Source organism: Amblyraja radiata, chromosome 3 (assembly GCF_010909765.2).
Source record: "Amblyraja radiata isolate CabotCenter1 chromosome 3, sAmbRad1.1.pri, whole genome shotgun sequence".
NCBI classification, from domain to species: Eukaryota; Metazoa; Chordata; class Chondrichthyes; order Rajiformes; family Rajidae; genus Amblyraja; species Amblyraja radiata.
The window spans coordinates 94550531-94572985 of NC_045958.1; the positions used below are offsets into that span (position 1 = coordinate 94550531).

At 43.4% G+C, this 22455-nt stretch overlaps 1 protein-coding gene across 1 annotated transcript in view; it reads right to left on the bottom strand.

Annotated features, from left to right (window-relative positions):
• Positions 1 to 22455, bottom strand: part of cfap99 (cilia and flagella associated protein 99) — a 91015-nt gene that overhangs the window by 55915 nt on the left and 12645 nt on the right. Inside the window, exons 3-7 of the mRNA XM_033018382.1 lie at positions 17814 to 17958; positions 14694 to 14788; positions 14500 to 14612; positions 12652 to 12829; positions 3586 to 3666 (exon numbers count right to left, since the gene is read on the bottom strand). Coding sequence (XP_032874273.1) covers positions 3586 to 3666; positions 12652 to 12829; positions 14500 to 14612; positions 14694 to 14788; positions 17814 to 17958 — 612 coding nt within the window. The remainder of the gene's footprint in view (positions 1 to 3585; positions 3667 to 12651; positions 12830 to 14499; positions 14613 to 14693; positions 14789 to 17813; positions 17959 to 22455) is intronic.

Below are 22455 nucleotides of genomic sequence, written 5' to 3' on the forward strand. Positions count from 1 at the left end.
CTGCCTGCGTTTGATCCATGTCTCTCTAAACCTTTCCTATCCATGTACTTATCCAAATGTTTCTTAAAAGTTGTGATAATTGCTGCCTCAACTATCTCCTCCAGCAGCTCCTTCCACATACCTACCATCCTTTTTGGAAGAAAAGTAGCCCCATCAGGTTCCTGTTAAGTCTTTCCCTTCTCACTTTAAACCTTTGTTCTCCTTCTTGATTCCCCTACTCTGGATAAAAGACTGTGCATTCACCCTACCTATTCCTCTTATGATCTTATACATCTCTATAAGATCATTATACATAAGATCAAAGATGTGTTAAAATGAATTTTGACTTGTTTTCCCCCACAGTGTGCCTCTTAGTAGATTTCCTACACAGATGCCTGCATGATGGCCACATGGAGCTTCTTTTGGGGTGGGGTGGTCCAGTAGCAAAAGCAGGAAGTTTGCAAGGGATCTGGAGAGAATGGAGGGCTAAGGATCACGTGCACAGGCAGAGGAGCCTAGTTTAACTTGGTATCATGTTCAGCGCGGTAATTGTGGGCCGAAGGACCTGTTGCTTTTATATTCTAAGCAGTGGGCGGCACGGTGGTGTAGCAGTAAAGCTACTGCCTTAAAGCGCCAGAGACCTGGGTTTGATTCTGACTATGGGTGCATGTCTGTACGGAATTTGAACGTTTTTCCTGTGACCTGCGTGGGTTTTCTTCTAGATCTTTGGTTTTCTCCCACACTCCAAAGACGTATAGGTTTGCAGGTTAATTGGCTTGGTATAAATGTTAAATTGTCCCTAGTGTGTGTAGGGTAGTGTTAATGTGCGGGGATCGCTGGTCAGTGCGGACTTAGTAGGCCGAAGGCCTGATTCCACGATGTATCTCTAAACTAAAATGAACATTGAGGCTTTAGTTTTTTGGGTCAAACATTCTAGGATTAGTCTTGAACTTACCCACAACATGTTCTTCTCAGGATTTATGTTGTACAGAGGGAAGGGAACACCATGCAAAAGGTTGTGGTGCTAACTCTGTGGAATTGATCGTTTTCTTCCTATTCTTCTATGTTTAGGACTAACAACATTGAAAATGTGAAAATCTTGCATGGTTTTATGCTGCTTAAGTATTCGCCCTGATACTTGGTGATAAATGTCAAAGTTTTTAAAGATAGACTTTAAAAAAAAAAAAAAAAAAAAAATCGCACAAAGATTACATGAAGGGAGTCTTTTTTGGGAACGCTCCTACACATGCTTCAGATACACTTGATCTTCCTTCTCACTTTTCTAGTTTGGAAAAAGATTAATTCATAAGTTTATATGTTATAGGAGCAGAATTAGGCCATTCAGCCCATCAAGTTTACTCTGCCATTCAACAATGGCTGATCTATCTTTCCTTCTCAACCCCATTCTGCAGCCTTCGCCCCATAGCCCTCCTTGACACCCTTCCCCATCAAGAATCTGTCAATCTCCACTTCAAAAATACCCATGACTTAGCCTCCACAGCTATCCGTGGCAATGAATTCCACAGATTTACCACACTCTGGGTAACTGATTGTCGGTTTGCATTATTATGTTCTGGTTAACAAGTATTACTGATAATTTATTGTATTATTGATTATTGTATATTTATTTATCCTGTTGATGCATTTAATGTACCTTTAAAACTGCAGCAGGAACATCATTGTTCCATTCCCAGTGCAAATGACTTGAACATTAATCCAGTCGCTGTCTCCATAGAGGCTGCCTTATCTGCTGAGATTTTCCAGCTTTTGTTATTTTTAGTGTACTGTAGATGTCCAGCATTTGGAACCTAGGCTGCAGGGTGACTTCGGTAGGTTGGGTGAGTGGACAGATGCAGTATAATATGGATAAATGTGAGGTTATCCACTTTGATGGCAAGAAGAGGAAGGCAGATTATTATCTGAATGGTGTCAGATTAGTAAAAGGGGAGGTGGAATGAGACCTGGGTGTGCTTGTCCATCAGTCACTGAAAGTAAGCATACAGGTACACCAGTCAGTGAAGAAAGCTAATGGCATGTGGGCTTCATTGCAAGAGGATTTGAGTTTAGGAGCAAGGAGGTCCTACTGCAGTTGTATAGGGCCCTGGTGAGACCGCACCTGGAGTATTATGCGCAATTTTGGTCTCCTAATTTGAGGAAGGACATTCTTGCCATTGAGGGAATGCAGCGTAGGTTCACCAGGTTAATTCCCGGGATGACGGGACTGACAGATGATGAAAGAATGGGTCGACTCGGCTTGTATTAATTGGAATTTGGAAGGATGAGAGGTGATCTTATAGAAAATTATACAATTCTTAAAGGATTGGACAGGCTAGATGCAGGAAAAATGTTTCTGATGTTGGGGGAGTACAGAACCAGGTATCACAGTTTAAGAATAAGCAGTAGGCCATTTAGGACTGAGATGAGGAAAAACTTCTTCACCCAGAGAGTTATGAATCTGTGGAATTCTCTGCCACAGAAGGCAGTGGAAGCCAATTCTCTGGATGTTTTCAAGAGAGAGTTAGATTTAGTTATTTTGCCTAAAGGAATCAAGGGATATGGGGAAAAAGCAGGAACGGGGTACTGATTTTAGATGATCAGCTATGTTCATACTGAATGGAGGTGCAGACTCGAAGGGCCGAACGGCCTACTCCTGCACCTATTTTTCTATGTTTCTATGCTTCTAATCTAATATAATCCCATTTGCCAGCCAACTGCAATGCTGAAAATACACAGCAGGTCAGACAGCATCCACAGACAGTGGACAGCAGCATGGGGAGGCAGAGCAGCGGTGGAGGACACCCACAGCATCGCCAGGCCAGATCAAACCCGGGAACACCAGCCGCCACCAGGACAATGGGCCTTTAAATCCAAGATAAGTCTCTGTGGGATTAAGAACTTTGAAACTTGAAGGGAAAAAGTTGGCGCCAGAAACATGGCGACTCTTTGCGTTATGCCTCAGTGACGTTTACTATTCTCACAGTACAATTGTTGCACTTTTGTACTTATCTGTGATTGAGATTATCTATAATACGATTTTACAAGATTGTATGCAAAACAAAGAATATCACTGTACATAGGTACACGAGACATTAAAGTATCATTGAATCACAGAAAGAGTTAATGTTTCAGGTCGATGACCTTTTGTCATCGTCCACTGATGATCCCCTAAACTCCACTGCAGATTATTTCAGGTGTTCTCTGCTCTAGCTGGTCTGCATAACCCGGCAATCAGGTGATGCCTTCAGCAAAGGAAGGAGAAAGAGGAATAAGTCATAGGAGCAGAATTAGGCCATTCAGCCCATCGAATCTGTGCCACCATTCAATAGTGGCTGATCTGTTTTTTCCCTCTCAACCTCTTTCTCCTGCTTCTCCCCAAAACCTTTGACGCCCTTACTCATCAAGAACCTATCAATCTCCGTTTTTAAAATATCCAATGACTTGGCATCCACCGCTGTCTATGGCAATTAACTCCTCAAATTCATCTCCCTCTGGCTAAAGAAATTCCTCTTCATCTCTATTCTCTTTTATTCTGAGGATTTGACCTCTGGTCCTGGACTTTCCCACTACTGGAAACAATCAGTGAGTCAAAGTAAATGATCATCCAACCTCGGCTAACAGATGATTCTTCTTCTTGATTTCTTCCAGCATCTCTTTCTCTTTCGGAGGAGTGTACATGCTGCTGGGAATCTGAATCACAGGAAGAAAACAACAGTGAGACTCCGGCCAAGGGAAGCAACAAGGATTACAATGGAAATCTATTAGCTCATTTGGTTTTGGCAAATATTGCAAAGTATTTGCAGCAGATAAACCAATCCAATTTTTTTTTTGATGTTTAGAGATACAGCGTGGAAACGGGCTCTTCGGTTCACAGAGTCCACACTGACCAACGATCACTCGCACTATCCCATCTTACACACTAAGGGCAATTTAAACAAGCCAATTAACCTACATGTGGAATGTGGGAGGAAATTGGAGCACCCGGAGAAAACCCACGCGGTCACAGGGAGAACATGAAAACTTCAAATACTTGAGATATAAAATACTCTGCACTTGAGGCCAGAATTGAAACTGGGTCTCTGGCGCTGTGCGGCAGCAGCTCTACCAGCTGCACCACTGTGCCACCTCCTTGTCATATTCATCTAGCTACCCCTTAATGTCAATTATTACACTGGTTTAGTACACACATGGACTTCTTTCTATCCTTACATTATAACAGTAACTTTCCTTCAAAAAATACTTCTAGCTGTGAAATGCAAGATACAAGATACAAGATATATTTATTTGTCACATGTGCCAGGTGGCACAGTGAAATGTGATTACCATACAGCCATCCAATAAAAATAAAGAACACAACACACGATAGAGTTCAACATAAAAACATCCCCACACAGCAGAATCAAAGTTTCCCACTGTGAGGGAAGGCACCAGTCATCTTCCTCTAATGTTCCCCAATGTTCACCCGTGGTCGGGGCCTCCCCGAGCCCTCCGCCGTCGCCGCTACAGGCGGCCCGCTGTTCAGGCCCGCTCGCCGGGGTGATGTAAGTCCGACGTCGGGGCTGGGAGACATCCTCAGCGGTCTGGACATCAGAGTCGGTCACCTCCTACCGGAGTCCGCGACTCACAAAAGTCCGCAGGCAGCGCTGGCGGCCTCGGCAAAGGGCCCCAGGACTCTGCGATGACAGTCAGCGCTGCCCGCATTGGAAGCTCTCCCAAACCGCAGCTCCACGATGTTGGAGCAGCGGCCCAACGCTCCGGAGCTCCAAACGGCGATCCAGGTAGGCATCGCCCGCTCCATATAACCATATAACAATTACAGCACGGAAACAGGCCATCTCGACCCTTCTAGTCCGTGCCGAACACGTATTCTCCCCTAGTCCCATATACCTGCGCTCAGACCATAACCCTCCATTCCTTTCCCGTCCATATAACTATCCAATTTATTTTTAAATGATAAAAACGAACCTGCCTCCACCACCTTCCCTGGAAGCTCATTCCACACAGCCACCACTCTCTGAGTAAAGAAGTTCCCCCTCATGTTACCCCTAAACTTCTGTCCCTTAATTCTCAAGTCATGTCCCCTTGTTTGAATCTTCCCTACTCTCAGTGGGAAAAGCTTATCCACGTCAACTCTGTCTATCCCTCTCATTATTTTAAAGACCTCTATCAAGTCCCCCCTTAACCTTCTGCGCTCCAAAGAATAAAGCCCTAACTTGTTCAACCTTTCTCTGTAACTTAGTTGCTGAAACCCAGGCAACATTCTAGTAAATCTCCTCTGTACTCTCTCTATTTTGTTGACATCCTTCCTATAATTAGGCGACCAAAATTGTACCCCATACTCCAGAATTGGCCTCACCAATGCCTTGTACAATTTTAACATTACATCCCAACTTCTATACTCAATGCTCTGATTTATAAAGGCCAGCACACCAAAAGCTTTCTTTACCACCCTATCTACATGAGATTCCACTTTCAGGGAACTGTGCACAGTTATTCCCAGATCCCTCTGTTCACCTGCATTCTTCAATTCCCTACTTTCTTCAAGCTCCACGGTGAATTCAGCACTGCACCGCCGCTGTTGTAGCTCTGGTCCAGTTCCCGGTCCCCGACACGAAAGGCCGCTTTGGTCTATCTACGAAAGGCACCTTAGAAATGTCTTCTCACTTTATCTGATTGTTTCTCCCTGTGACATTTGTTTCAGCTACTTCCCATGGCAGTGTGTTCCAGAGTTTAGCCACTGACTGGGTGAAATAATTTCTCCAGAACTCCTCACTGGAATTATCGTATTTCTGACCCATACATTTATCTTCCCTGCCAGTGGAATTATGTTCCAAGAATGGAGGAGGCATTTGTGGAACGAAAACAAACTGCCTGCTGTTGTACTGTAATTCTAATATAATTCCCATGTAACTCACAATTCTGGAAAGAGGGTGATAAATTCTAGCCGCAGATCATGTCAGAACTCGACAAGGAAATTAGAGCAATTTCAAACAATTATATGTCAAGCTGACTTTTTATTTTTTCACAAAGAAAATAACTTGACATACGGCTATGCAATAGCATTTAACATATGCATAGCAAACTCTACTCTCCTTCAGCAGGACTTCAGGGGCATGGATGACTGGACTCCCCACTCCAGCCCTGAGGTGGACACTGCCTGGTCCATCTTGGGTAATGACTTATCAACAGAGAGCAGAGGCCACCCCGACTGAAGTCCCGTCACCCCTTTGCTCCACATGGAAAACAACTCCTAGCATCCATCCAGCCAACTGAGGCAAAAGCACACTGGATAGCCACCAAGTGGTCACAGGAGTGGAAGGCAACCTCATCTACATTACACAGCTACATCTCTTCACCAGATAAAAGCTGTCCAGGGTCTGACCTCCCCAGAGGTGCATGGGTGAAGCTCAACAGACTTCGTAGCGGAGTTGGGCGTTTCAATGCCACTATGTGGAGATGGGGACACCGCCAGAGCCCAGCCTGAACGTGAACGTGGAGAAGAACAACAGACAGTCAACCATGTCATCTCAGGGTGCCCACTCTACCACCCACCAAATGGAGCTCAGGGCCTGGCAGACATTGACGCAGAGACAACAACCTGGCTGCTCAACACCCGGCTTAGATCTAACTATTCCTTTGGTTTATGTTTCATCCGCAAGAAGAAGAAGAAGACTTCCCCATTATGAAGGTATCAATAGGAGATGCTTCCTCAAAAAGGCAGCCAGCATCACCAAAGACCTATGGCCACCCTGGCTAAGCTCTCATTTCACTCCTGCCATCAGGAAGAACGCATAGGAATCTGAAAACCGATTCAGATTCAAGAATAGCTTAGGGTCATAGGGTCATACTGATTGGAAACCGCCCATTCGACCCAACTTGCCCACTCCAACTAAAATGCCCCATCTACGCTAGTCCCACCTGCCTGTATCCCTCTAGTCTAAACTTAATCTCATCTGTCTAAATGTTTCATTGATGCTGTGTTTCTTCCGAAAAACTATGAGGTCCTTGAACACTACACAACACTAACTAAATCATGAACTGTCTCTGGTTGTACTCAGGATTTTGAGATTTAGTATTGGGGTTATTAATTTATTGATTTAAAAAAAATGATGACATGAGTATTGTTTTTGCAGCTGCAAGTACACATTTTATAGTAAATAAGTAAAGTAAGTAAGTCAGTCAGTCAGTCAGTCAGTCAGTCAGTCAGTCAGTCAGTCAGTCAGTCAGTAAGCCAAGTAGTCACATACAAGGAATTTGCCTTGGTGCTCCGCCCACAAGTAACAACATGACATACAGTGACAGTTACGAATGACTCAGAAAACACTAAACATTAATAATAATAAGACATTAATGATAAAACACCATTGATCAAGCATGTGAACCAACAAAAGAACATATGACAATTAAACACTCCTGAGTCATTTGAGTTGGAAGATGTTGATGGGCGACATCCTTCAAGGAAGAAGGGCTTTGGCACTCAAGTTATCACAGGGGCTTGACCCAATGGAAAGAAGGTATCTGACACATAGGGACTGGGAGCTGCAGTGCACATCAGCTAGTTACTAATGCTTTTCTTCAGAGATCTGCAATTGTTCCAAAGCAATTTCTCCTGGCTATCTCTGATTCTGTTTTACCCTTGTAATAGATTCGTCCTCATTCCTCTTGAGATTTGAATGTTGTACTTGCCTTTCTTCTTGACTAATCTACTGTATACCTTGTGATAGGACAATTAGTTTTATCCAGGTTTCCTCCCAGGCCATTCTCATTCTGTGGCATCAATTCCCTGGGACGTACTTGTCAGTGAAACTCTCCTGAGTGTATTTCAGAAATTCTTTCCCTCGACTCCAATATTTTAGAGTCAGACTTGTACAGCACAGAAGCAGGCCCTTCTGCCACGACACCCAAGCCAACTTTTTAATCCATCCATGCTCATCCCATTTGTCTGTTGAAAGAATGGAGCAGCTGGGCTTGTATTCACTGGAATTTAGAAGGATGAGAGAGGATCTTATTGAAACATATGATTATTAAGGGATTGGACACGCTAGAGACAGGAAACATGTTCCCGATGTTAGGGGAGTCCAGAACCAGGGGCCACAGTTTAAGAATAAGGGGTAGGCCATTTAGAACGGAGATGAGGAAAAACGTTTTCACCCAGAGAGTTGTGAATCTGTGGAATTCTCTGCCTCAGAAGGCAGTGGAGGCTGATTCTCTGGATGCTTATAAGAGAGAGTTAGATAGAGCCTACTGAGTCCATGGCCACCATCGATCACTAGTTTTATGCTATTCCACTTATGCATCAATTCCCTACACTTTAGAAATGCAGCAGGGAAACAGGCTCTTCGGCTCACCGAGTCCATGCCGACCAATTCCCTTACAGAAGCACTATCCTACACACCAGGGACAATTTACAATTTTACCAAAGTTAATTAACCTACAAGCTTATATGTCTTTGGAGTGTGGGAGGAAACTGGGGCTCTTCGAGAAAACCCATGCTGTCACAGGGAAATGTACAAACCCCACACAGATACCATCCATACTCAGGATCAAACCTGGTCTCTGGCGCTGTGATGCGGCAACTATACTGCTGCGCCACTGTGCTGCCCATATACACGAGGGGCAATTTTATAGAGGCAAATTAACATACAGATCAGCATGTCTTTGTGGTGTGGGAGGAAGGTGGAGCACCCAGGGAAAACTCATGCATTTTTGCCTGTAAAATTACTCCTGATTATAGTTTCCAGTGACAACAATGTTAAAATGGCAGGCCAGAGATTACGAGCAATGACTTTACACCCTTCCTTGAACAAGTGTGTTTGCCATTTTCAAGTCTTATTTAGTCTTTTAACAGGCATAGGTTTTCCCATCTTGTTCCGTTTATGCACTTTAAAGTTTTCTAAAGGAAGATGTGGGATGATCTCACGTATAAAGGTGTATAATGAATAATGAGATATAGATGAATGCACAGAGTTTTTAATCCAGAATAGGGGGATCAAGAATCAGGAGACATGGGTTAAACATGAGAGGGGAAAAGATTTAATAGGAACCCGAGGGGCAACTTATTCACACAGTATATGGAATGAGCTGCCAGGGGAGGTAGTTGAGGCAGGTAATATAATAGCATTTAAAAGGCATTTAGACAGGCACATGAATAGGAAAGCTTTAGAGGGATATGGACCAAACACAGGCAAGTGGAATTAGTGTAGAAGGAGCATCTTGGTCAGCATGGGCATATACAAAATACAGGTTTATATTAAATCTTTCCCACCTTAAAATGATGTCCTTTGGTTCTTGTTTCCCCGACTCTGGGTAAAAGACACTGTGCATTTACCCTATCTATGCAAAACAAAACATTTCACTGTGTCTAGGTATTTGTGATAATAAGGTACCATTGAACCACTGAACTGTTAATCGCTGCAAGGGAAACTGGGGACATTTTCATGGAACTGCTTGTGTACACAGTATCGCCTTGACACATTGAAGCCACACCTCACTATACCTGCAACCAATCCTTCCGCTACCACCATCAGTCTGAAGGAGGGTCCTGACCGGAAACGTAATTAGAAAGCCTATCCATGTCCTGACCAGTTTAGTTTGGTTTATTGTCACGTGTACCGAGGTACAGTGAAAAGTTTTTGTTGTGTGCTAACCAGTCAGTGAAAAGACAATACATGATTACACTCGAGCCATCCACAGTGTTCAGATCTGCTATTGGAGTAGAGATTTATAAGAGTGGAGCGATTGTGATGCATGATTGCAGATGTACTTCAGTGACCAGCACACAATGTCGCCTAGCTTGAGCACCATCTTGGATATTACTCCAGCACTTTGTGTTGTACCCAAGATTCCAGCATCTGCAGTTCCTTGTTTTTACATTTTAATTAATTTGGATATTTTCCTGCCACTATTCCCTGGGGATCGAGTTTAAAATCTTACCCACAGTGTGACTAAGCACAAGGAAAAATAAATCACTTCCATGTCCCGACTTCTATTAACCCTGTAAAAAGCTGCTGTGACCTCAATAAAATTGAACTGTGATGAGTGTACTTTGCTGTATCTCATTCATGGAGCCCTGACACATATAGGAGCAGATGTGTGAATTACAGTATAAGATACATTTTGATGAAGAATGCCTTTCATCCTGTTTAATCACATCTTTTCAGAAAGCCGGTCTTACTGAACTTCCCATGATAAGGGCCAGCAGATGGTTAATCTTCTGCCCTCAAACTGACTGTAAGTTCCTTCTATGCAAAGAAATATTGTCCAGCTTCCGCATTAGCTTTGCCCTTCACGAACATAAATCTGTACCTCCTTTTCCTGCTGCGGCAACTTGTCCAATATGATTGAAAGTTTGTTTTCCGCACCTTTTATGGGTCTCGTATATCTTTGCAATGTTGCCTCTGAGACATCTCCCTTCGAGCTGGAGAACGCTGCCCAGCTTATTAAAACATTTTTCACAGTACTTCCGCCCATTACTGAAGACTTCTTGGTGGTTATTGCAACACGTCTGGGAAATGACTTGTTCAACAGGGTCAGGTTGACCTGCGTGGCTTCAGCACTGTGTGGCTTCTGAAGATTTGGGCCAGATATTCCTTTCCTATTCAGCACAGTGGCACAGCAGGTCGAGCCACTGCCTCTCAGCACCAGAGATCCGGGTTCAATCCTGACTTCGAGTTCTGTGTGTGGACTTTACACCTCTTTTCATGACCACATAGGGTTCCTCTGGGTGGGTTCCATGTACTTTTCATATCCCTTAATTTTCTCCATGGGCGACATGGAAAATTGGTATTGGTATTGGCTTATTACGTGTACCGAGATACAGTGAAAAACTCTGTTTTGGGTACTATTTAGGCTAGATCACCACAGAATTGGGCTCCTCAGTGACTGAGAAGTCTACCAACAATTGCTATGAAGATTCAGATATAAATATTAACCACTTATTGAAGGTACTTTTGGTGACTAAGCTTTAACTCCACATCCAAAAAAGGATCAGCATTTTCAGAAAAGGGCAAGAACCGGCAAGAAATTAAACAGAAGATTGCAGTTACATAGAAACATAGAAACATAGAAATTAGGTGCAGGAGTAGGCCATTCGGCCCTTCGAGCCTGCACCGCCATTCAATATGATCATGGCTGATCATCCAACTCAGTATCCCGTACCTGCCTTCTCTCCATACCCTCTGACCCCCTTAGCCACAAGGGCCTAACTCCCTCTTAAATATAGCCAATGAACTGGCCTCGGCTACCCTCTGTGGCAGGGAGTTCCAGAGATTCACCACTCTCTGTGTGAAAAAAGTTCTTCTCATCTCGGTTTTAAAGGATTTCCCCCTTATCCTTAAGCTGTGACCCCTTGTCCTGGACTTCCCCAACATCGGGAGCAATCTTCCTGCATCTAGCCTGTCCAACCCCTTAAGAATTTTGTACGTTTCTATAAGATCCCCTCTCAATCTCCTAAATTCTAGAGAGTATAAACCAAGTCTATCCAGTCTTTCTTCATAAGACAGTCCTGACATCCCAGGAATCAGTCTGGTGAACCTTCTCTGCACTCCCTCTATGGCAATAATGTCCTTCCTCAGATTTGGAGACCAAAACTGTACGCAATACTCCAGGTGTGGTCTCACCAAGACCCTGTACAACTGCAGTAGAACCTCCCTGCTCCTATACTCAAATCCTTTTGCTATGAAAGCTAACATACCATTCGCTTTCTTCACTGCCTGCTGCACCTGCATGCCCACTTTCAATGACTGGTGTACCATGACACCCAGGTCTCGCTGCATCTCCCCTTTTCCTAGTCGGCCACCATTTAGATAATAGTCTGCTTTCCTGTTTTTGCCACCAAAATGGATAACCTCACATTTATCCACATTATACTGCATCTGCCAAACATTTGCCCACTCACCCAGCCTATCCAAGTCACCTTGCAGTCTCCTAGCATCCTCCTCACAGCTAACACTGCCCCCCAGCTTAGTGTCATCCGCAAACTTGGAGATATTGCCTTCAATTCCCTCATCCAGATCATTAATATATATTGTAAATAGCTGGGGTCCCAGCACTGAGCCTTGCGGTACCCCACTAGTCACTGCCTGCCATTGTGAAAAGGACCCGTTTACTCCTACTCTTTGCTTCCTGTTTGCCAGCCAGTTCTCTATCCACATCAATACTGAACCCCCAATGCCGTGTGCTTTAAGTTTGTAAACTAATCTCTTATGTGGGACCTTGTCGAAAGCCTTCTGGAAGTCCAGATACACCACATCCACTGGTTCTCCCCTATCCACGCTACTAGTTACATCCTCGAAAAATTCTACTAGTTACATAAGTTTATGGTGAGATGGGCAAGATTTAATAGAAACCTGAGGGGCAACGTTTTCATTCAGGAAGTGGTGAACAAGCTTAATGCTTTCAATGCTGTTATTGTACCTGTCTCAACTAGAGGAGGTAGTTGAGACAGGTACAATAACAGCATTGAAAAGACATGTGGGCAGGTACATGGATAGGAAAGGTTTAGAAGGATATGGGCCAAATGTAGGCAAATGGGATTAGCTTGGTCTTGGTCGGCATGGATGAGTTGGGGTGAAGGGCCTGTTTCTGTGCTGTATAACTCTATAACTATTTAACTCCCAATATTTTCATTTCCCTCACGGACACCAGTGGAGATGGAGGGATACCCGGTACACAAACCTTTCTCTGTACTTCCACCTGTAGAATTCCCTCAGGCATTGGAATGGATCGCGGTTTAGGCTTGGTGATGTTGAATTCATTCGGCACTGTTACTGGTTGACTCTCCTTTTTGTGGACGACTTTGTTGGCTAGCGTATTGGCCAAATGTTCAATGATGTCCTTGATATCTGGCTGCCAGCTTTAGCAAACAGAGAGCAATATGGTGAACAATGAGTGGAACTTTCACATTGTAACAAGCAGATACAATTCCCAGAAAGTTAATTTGCAAGTCGAAGTAAAGAATGCAAAAGCAATGCTAGCATTTATTTTGAGAGGACTAGAATATAAAAACAAGGATGTAATGTTGAGGCTTTATAAGGCCGCATTTGAAGTATTAGACAATAGACAATAGATAATAGGTGCAGGAGTAGGCTATTCGGCCCTTCGAGCCAACACTGCCATTCAATGTGATCATGGCTGATCATCTCCAATTAGTACCCCGTTCCTGCCCTCCCCTTATCCCCTGACTCTGCTATCTTTAAGAGCCCTATCTAGCTCTCTCTTGAAAATATCCAGAGACCACCGCCACCCTCTGAGGCAGAGAATTCCATAGACTCACAACTCTGTCAGAAAAAATTGTTTCCTCGTCTATGTTCTAAATGGTTTACCCCTTATTCTTAAACTGTAGCCCTTGGTTCTGGAATCCCCCAACATCGGAAACACGTTTCCTGCCTCTAGCGTGTCCAAACCCTTACTAATCTTAAATGTTTCAATAAGATTCCCTCTCATCCTTCTAAACTCCAGAGTATACAAGCCCACCCGCTCCATTCTCTCAGCATATGACATTCCCGCCATCCCGGGAATTAACCTTGTGAACCTACGCTGCACTCCCTCAATAGCAAGAATGTCCTTCCTCAAATTAGGGGTCCAAAACTGCACACAATACTCCAGGTGAGGTCTCACTAGGGACCTATACAACTGCAGAAGGACCTCTTTGCTCCTATACTCAACTACTCTTGTTATAAAGGCCAACTTCGCTTTCTTCACTGCCTGCTGTACTTGCATGCTTACTTTCATTGACTGATGAACAAGGAACTCCTGATCCCATTGTACTTCCCCTTTTCCCAACTTGACACCATTTAGATAATAAATCTGCTTTTCTGTTTCAGCTACCGAAATGGATAACCTCACATTTATCCACATTAAACTGTATCTGCCATGCATCTGCCCACTCACCCAACCTGTCCAAGTCACCCTGCATTCTCATAGCATCCTCCTCACAGTTCACACTGCCACCCAGCACCAGAGACCCGGGTTAAATCCTGACAATGGGTGCTGTCTGTATGGAGTTTGCGCAGTGACCAAGTGCGTCTTCTCCATTTTATCCAGTTTCCTCCCAAATTCCAAAGACGTGCAGGTTTGTAGGTTAATTGGCATCTGTAAGTTGTCCCTGGTGTCCAAGATAGTACTAGTGTACAGGGATCATTGGTCAGCACGAACTCAGTGGGCCGAAGGGCCTAGTTCTATGCTGTCTCTAAACTAAACTAAACAAAATACTTGATTAGACGCTTCTTAAATGTTGTGAGAGTCTCTGCTGCCACCACCCCCTTCCCAGAGTTGACATTCCAGACTCCAACCAATCTGTGAAAAAATTCCCCTTTAGACCCCATTGAAGTTCCAACTTCTCAATTTAGCAAAACCTGCTAAAAATAGGGCAAAGTTAGCTCAGGAACTGGGATGACGGGTGAAAGAGTTTGTGTTCTGTCAGTTGTGCTGGTTAGGTACGTGTTATGTCTCATTGATAGTATCCAATTCAGTTAAGAAATGATACACTGTGAAAATTAACGGAAAAAATCTTACTTGATTTACCTCAGCAGAGGATCAATCAGTTTCTCTGTTACATATGCCACATCATATAATTGGCACCACTCATCCTTTATCCATGTATTGAGGTTCCCAGCATCAAAGAAGAATTTAAGGAACTGTGAAAAGTAAATATGGAATTATTGAACAATCTGACATCTTGAATAAAAATTCCAATTATGAATCTTTGCTGTCCTCACTTTATGCATTTTGTGCTTATCCTGGGAATTGATAAATTTGGTGAAGTCTTTCATCCCCAGTTCTTTCAGCCGAAAAGTCACAAGATAGCATATAACTGCAAGAGAGCAAAGGGAATACAATGTTATCTTACAACTAACAACAAGAGTGGAGTCAAACTAATCAGGAATGGTCCATCTGCAATCCCAAAGCGCTAGTTACCTCAATCATTTTGAATTCATTTTTGGGATATACATGTTGCTTGCTTGGACTGGACTTAATGTCTAGTCATAGTGGCCTTGAGAAGGTGATGAACTGAATCCCTACAGTCCTTGTGATGGAAGTATTTCCATAAGGAGCTCCAGGATGGTGGAAGAGTGATGGTATGCTTCCAAGGAGTGTGTGGCGTACAGATGTATCTGGAGATGATGGCGTTCCTCTGTGCCAGTTGCTCAGATAATGAAATGGCTGAGTAGAGTGGATCTGGAAAGGACATTTCCAGTAATGGGAAGTCTAGAACCGAAGGGTACAGACTCAGAATAAAAGGACATACCTTCAGATCGGTTGGCCAATCGGTGAGCTGAGGAATGGTTGATGGAATTTAATATGGAGAAATGTGAGGTATTGCATTTTGGAAAGTCTAACATGGACAGGACCTACACAGTGAATGGCAGGGCTCTGGGAAGTGTTGTAGAGCAGAGAGGTCTTGGGTTGCAGGTACGTAGTTCCTTGAAAGTGGTGTCACATGTAGATGGGGGTGGTCAAATAGGCTTTTGGTACATTGGCCTTCATCAATTATATTGAGTATAGAAGTTGGGAGGTCATAATGCAGTTATATAAGATGCTGGTGAGGCCGCATTTAGAGTATGGTGTTCAGTTCTAAGCATCATGTTATAGAAAATATGCTGTCAAGTAGAAAAGGTGCAGAGAAGATTTTTAGGGATGTTGCCAGGACTCAGGGAAAAGTTATAGAGAGAAGTTGAGTAGGCTGGGACTCTATGCCATGGAGTGCAGGGAGGATGAGGGGTGATCTTATAGAAGAGTATAAAATCATGAGAGGAATAGATCAGGTAGATGCACAGAGTCACTTGCCCAGAATAGGGGAATCGAGAACCAGAGGGCATAGGTTTAAGTTGAAGGGGCGAAGATTTTATCTGAACCTTTTCACACAATGCATGGTCGCTGTATGGAACGAGCTGCTGGAGGTAGTTGAAGAATGGACTATCACAATGTTTAAGATGAAATTAGACAGGTACATGGATAGGACAGGTTTAGAGAGATATGAGCCAAATACAGGCAAGTGGATGGAACTAGTATAGATGGGACATGTTGGCCGGTGTGGGCAAGTTGGACCAAAGGGTCTGTTTCCACACTGTATGACTGTGTGACTGTAGACACAAAGTGCTGGAGTAACTCATTGCATCAGGCAGCATCCCTGGAGAAAAAAGATGGGCGACACTTCAGGTCGGCACCCTTCTTTCTACTTGATTAGACTAGAGTTCAGTCAAAGTGTCCCCAACGTTGGGTATAATGATGGGGGGAAAATAGTCGATAAAGGTAGCTTAATTTTTAATTGAAATAGTCATTGTGGTTGTGAGACTTGTAGCAGTGCTAAGTATGTGATGATGAGATGGAGCAGCTGAAAGTTATGTACAAGCCCTGATTGACAGAGGTTGCCAGTGGGGGAAGAGATGGAGGTGCCTGAGGGTAATCGAGTATCCAAACCAGACTACAATGGACTTTGTACAAGATTGCACAACACACTTTGGTGTGGTCTGGCTCCCTAGTACAGATCCACCACCGATTTTCCGGCACCCTTGGTTCCAAGGCGTTGCTGGATTTTCTGACTTGCCAGACCAACGGAGGTCACAACTTTGGGGATGGTGGTGGTGGGGTGGGGGGGGGGGCTGAGAAACCGGCCCACAAAGTCAGCCTTGGGAGTCAGCTATGGGAACGGATCTGCTGGCTCCGGCCGTGCTGAAGCTCCAGCGTCCGGCCACAAGGGGCAAATTCGCGGCCACTGAGGTCAAGATCGGCAGCCTCACCCGGCCTAGATGCCATATTTTCGGGGGAACTTCTGGGGGATTTCTCAAGTGTGCTCTCACAATTTTGTCCAGATTAAAGGAGGTGGTGGAAAATCGGTGGTGGACCTGTATAACTGATGATTTATTGTGTTAATATTTATTGTATATTTATTTGTTGTGTTATTGTGTTCGTTTCCCCATAAAGCAGAATCAAGTAACATTTCATTGCTTTGCTCCCTGTGAATATGACAATTAATAACTGTGTAGGAAAGAACTACAGATGCTGGTTTAAACCAAAGATAGACACAAAATGATAGACCAACTCAGCGGGTCAGTTAGCACGTCTGGAGAAAAGGAATAGGTGACGTTTTGGGTTGAGACCCTACTTCAGGACTTAGCTGTTGTCCATGACCTGGGAAGTAGTGTAAAGAATAATACTGCGTGGGACAACAATGGATCTAAGGAGTTTGAACATTGTGCGGAAAATGTTGGAGGAGGGGAAATGCAGAAGTATGAAATGCTGGAATATGAAATGCTGTTCCTCCAGTTTGTATGTGGCCTCACCCTGGCAAAGGAGCAGTTTTCTTAGATTATAGTCTAAACATTAGACCAGTTTACTCCTGTGCAAAATGAAGTCAAAACGTGGTGGCTCTTGTATATTGTCTGAGTGGACTATTTTTATACACTTTGTACTTAATCTTGGATTGTGCTTATTTATAGTTATGTACACTTTACTGAATTGTATGGAAAAAAGGTATTTCACAGTACCTTGGTACATGTGATAATAAAGAACCATTGAACCAGCTAACAGGTTCTCCTTCCTCAATGCACCTTTTTAAGAGTTTCAAGCAAGCTCAACTGGTGCTATCTGGTCACAGTAAAGCCCCCCTGATGATGTGTGCAACCAGTCAATACTGTGGTGAGCCTTGCTGCAAGCAGAAACCTTTACAATGAGAAGACAACACAAAATTGGTTTGCCACCACCACTGCAATCAATGAGTGCGCTCATTCCAATCCCATTTCCCAGGGTAATTCAATTTAGTCTCCAACATCTCTTCCTGGAGGCAAGACAAAGGCAAATAACAAAGTTGAATATACTGCTACTGTACCATCACTTACCTGCATATAGATTCCAGTCCAACCGCAGGAAGGTCTTTCCATCTCGGACGAAAAATCCATTCACTATCACATTGAGCAGTGGTCTGTAATATAAACAGCCTGACAGGACTTCCACCAGGAACGTCTGCTCAACTTCATCTTGTGTCTGCCAACAAATCACAACTGACGATAAAAGTTATCCTGCACAATAACCTTGCCTTAAATGGAGCAGGAGCTGAATTTTAAATAAAAGCACCGTGGCTTTCAGTGCAAGAGACGCGCTCCGTAAATACAGACTTGGCAGAATCAATAGCTCCATGAAGGCACATCATTAGTCACGTTCTCAATTGAATTGCGTGGAGTTAATGGCCTGTGTAAATTGGAACTGCGAAAGAAAGTCTTTGACTTCCAGCCAATTACTCAGAATTGAGGCCACTGGTTCTGACTACATACCTTCTGTGTCTTGGGCTAATTGACCGTCATCTACTTTAGGGAGAGCTGCATCAATTTTAACTCATCCCTTTTTTTTTCTCTGCCTTGTACTGCTTTGGGCTGACAGTAAGAAGGGTGTTTAACCCACATGTCGAAGGCCTATACTTAGTGATCTTCCTGGACTAGCAATGGGATAGAGTAGATGATTGCAGGTTACCATGCACATTCTTCTATTCCAGGTTGGGCCACAGTAGTGCCTAGTGTGCACATATCTACATGGGTTGGATGGACATGATGCCCCTAGTCATATCGGTCAGCTTTGGACCATCAACTTGGCAGCTGTGATGATCCACTCTCATCAGGTTGTTTGGGGTATCGCAGTTGCACAGTTTTGACAGAGCATTAATTACACTGGGGATCCGTTGAAAGCACACTTGCCTCTAAATCAGGTCATAGATGTGTGCAGTAAGAAACCAGGCCCTTCGCCCACATTCGTCCAAGCCAACCAAGCTGCCTTCCCGAGCTAGTTCCATTTGCCTGCATTTGGCCCATAACTCTCACAACGTCAGAGACCCGGGTTCGATCCTGACCTCAGGTGTCTTTGTTGCGTTTGTATGTTATACCAGTGACCATGTGGGTTTCCTCCGGGTGCTCTGGTTTCCTCCTATATCCCAAACATGTGCAGGTTTGTAGGTTAATTAGTCTCGTAAAATTGCCCCGTGAGTGTTGGGAGTACGTGGAACTATTTGGAAAACTTTAGAGATGTTCATTCTAGTATCTGGCCAATATTTATTACTGAATCAACAATTAAAAACCAATGAGTTAATCATAAATGTTTTCATAGGCTCTTGATGCATGGAAAATAACTGCTGATTTACTCTGCATTTCAACAATGATAAAGCAATGTTGATGGCTAGTATATCCTGAAGGTATGAAAGGTTCCATTTTTTCTGCCTTGGATATTTAAAACTATTCATTGTATGTATCCAAACTTATTTTGATTTACACGGTGGTAATAGTGGTGGAGCGGCATGGTGTCACAGCGGTAGAGCTGCTGCCTTACAGCACCAGAGACCCGGGATCAATCCTGACTAAGGGTGCTGTCTGTACAGAGTTTGTACATTCTCCCTGTGACCACATGGGTTTTCTTTGATTTCCTCCCACACTCTAAACACGGGCAGGTTTCTAGGTTAATTGACTTCGGTAAAATTGTAAAATGTCCCTAGTATGTAGGATAGTGTTAGTGGTTGACACGGACTTGGTGGGCTGAATGGCCTGTTTCAGCGCTGTATCTTTATATATCTAAGGTTGAAAGTCTAAAGTCACCCCCCCCCCAATTTCCATCTACTTATACAAAAGTTCTCCAAATCTGATGTAAATTCACAGGGAAACTGGCAGAATACTGGGCTATTTACAACTTTTCCCCACAATTCTGCTGGTGCCCTGTCAAGACTTAGATCTATTCCTGGAATAATTTACAAAGCAATTGTATGTTGATGGTACAGGCGTGGGGCAAGGCTGGTCAGTTCATCCATCTAAAAAGTTCCAATGAAGGGGTGAATGACCTCTTCATCTGTCATCATCCTGTGAATCTCCGCACCTACGTCGGTGCAAGATTAGCACAGGACTGGAGGGGCTGGATGAGACATTAAATATTGCTCAATCAGATTTGCTCATCCAAAACAGCTTCCTTGAGTTTGCAGAATTACAATTCAGGGACCAGTGAATAACCGATTAACTTCACTCTGAACCGTTCTGCTGTGTGGGGAACTCATTTGAAAACTCATTTGTTTCCTCAGCAAGATACTCTCCACAAATAATGAATGTTTCATCTAAATGCTTTACACAGTAAAATCGATACTCGGTTAGAGGTTATCAGACAGCAAAATCTGCGGCAGATTCAGCTAACTTCAGAAACAGTTAATGAATGTTAATTGATTTCCAAGTTCTGAATTTCCTTTCTTTGTTCACTAAATATGAGAGGCACAGAAACGCAGCTGGTAGAGTCACAGCCTCACAGCGCCAGAGATCCGGGTTCGATGTTGACCTCGGGTGCAGTCTGTGCAGAGTTTGTACGTTCTCCCTGCGACCACATGGGTTTTCTCTGGGTGCTCTGTGGGTGTGTAGAGGCGTGCAGGTATGTAGACTCTGGAAAATTGGACTCTGAAAAATTACCCCAAGAATGTCAGGAGTGGATGAGAAACTGGGAATAACATAGAACTAGTGTGAATGGCTGATCGATGGTTGGTGTGGACTCGGTGGGCTGAAGGGCCTATTTCATGCTGTATCTCAAAACTACACTAAACTTATATTCACATCTTTTTTTTATTTTAGTGAAGAATATCCTGGGATTTCCTCATCTGAGAAAATGAAGCTTATTAAAAATTATTGATGCAATTTGAAATTACAAGGAGCAAATAGAAAGTTATTGGGGATGGTGACATTAAAAGAATGGTGCCTTCATAAGAAGTTTGTGAAAGTCATTTTAATTACCTGCAGTCAGAGTATACGGAGACTGTCCCTTTTACACAAATCATCCACACTGACCAAGGTGCCCAATCTAAATGTCCTATTTGCCTGCCTTTGACTCCTATCTCTCTAAACCTTATCCGTGTACCTGTCCAAATGTTTATTAAATGCTGCTATTGTAACTGCCTCGATTATCTGTTTGTCCACCACCCTCTGAGTGACAATGTTGCTCTCAGGTTCCTACTAAACCTTTCGCTTCTCACCTTGCCCTTGCTTCATTGTTGAATCCCCAACCCCGGGAAAATACTGTGCTCATTCTGGGGCTGTGAGGCAGCAGCTTTGCCAGATGTGCCACCATGCCACCCTCAATATTTTCAGTAATCATACTCTGCATACTTCATTGAAAAACAACAAAGATTGCTTTTTTTTTTAAATCCCATGGAGGCATTGATTCTTGCTTGGGCTATGGTGAGGCAAGTACTTTAATATCTTTTATAATGATTTTTCCATTTATAACTTTCCACAGTAAGTGATATTAATCTGCTGCAGGCATGATATCCAAAAACCTGTCCCCACTTGATCTCAACACCACATAGGCAAGAATTTACTAAAGCGTTGGGGAAAATCAATTTAATATTACCATAAAATTGTTGGACTAAATAACTTTTAGAATCTAGGGTCTATTGGGACCTTTATTTAGGCAAGGGAACGACATGCAAATTATCTACTCAGGAATCAGGAGAACAATCTCTTGGGTGGTTTGTCAATCAGCAAATGTTGGTTTACATTAAAAGGACAAAGCGGTAGAGCTGCTGCCTCACAGCAGTTCATTCCTGACTACGGGTGCTGTCTGGTTAATAGCCCCTTGTGTGCAGGATGCACAAGTGAGATAACATACAATTAGTGTGTGTGATCAATAGTTGGTGTTGATATGTTGGGCCGAAGGGCCTGTTTACACGCTGTATCTCTAAACTAAACAAAACAAAGTGGGTCAGGCGGCATCTGGAAAAACTTGGACAGATGACATTTCAGGTCTGAAGAAGGGTTCCAACCCAAAACGTCACCTATCCATATTCTCCAGAGATGCTGCGTGACTTGGTGAGTTCCTCCAATGCTTCATGCTCAATTGAGTGGCTTGACTGGAGCCGAGTTGTTGCTTCTCCAGAGTCTATACACTTATGTGTTTATTTGCATTGATGTCGTTTGCCGAGTCAGATCTAGTTCACGTGTCCTAATTTAATTTGCTTGCTCTAATCCTATTCACTGGAAGTGATCAACTGTTTGCAGAAAAGCTATTACTCAAAGCACAAATGCTACAAATCTGTTGAACGTCATAGACCTGACCCCGTATCCCGGCATCTGTCACTGCAGATGCTGCCCAATCTATTATAAACGGCTGAAGGTCCAGTTTAAATTCTATCTTTCATCAGCTATTATATTTGGAGATGTTTAGATGAAAACAAAGTCAAAATAAAACTACAGCCGCTGGAAAAGGCAGAAAATGCTGGAAACACTAAGCAGATAAAGCGGCATTTGGGTAATTTGGGTAATTTGGGCATTTTGTAGTGACATAGAAACATAGGAAAAATAGGTGCAGGAGTAGGCCATTCGGCCCTTTGAGCCAGCACCGCCATTCAATATGATCATGGCTGATCATCTAAAATCAGTATCCCGTTCCTGCTTTTTCCGATATATCACTTGATTCCTTTACCCTAAGATCTGAATCTAACTCTCTCTTGTACAGGTATTGTGGTTATTAATA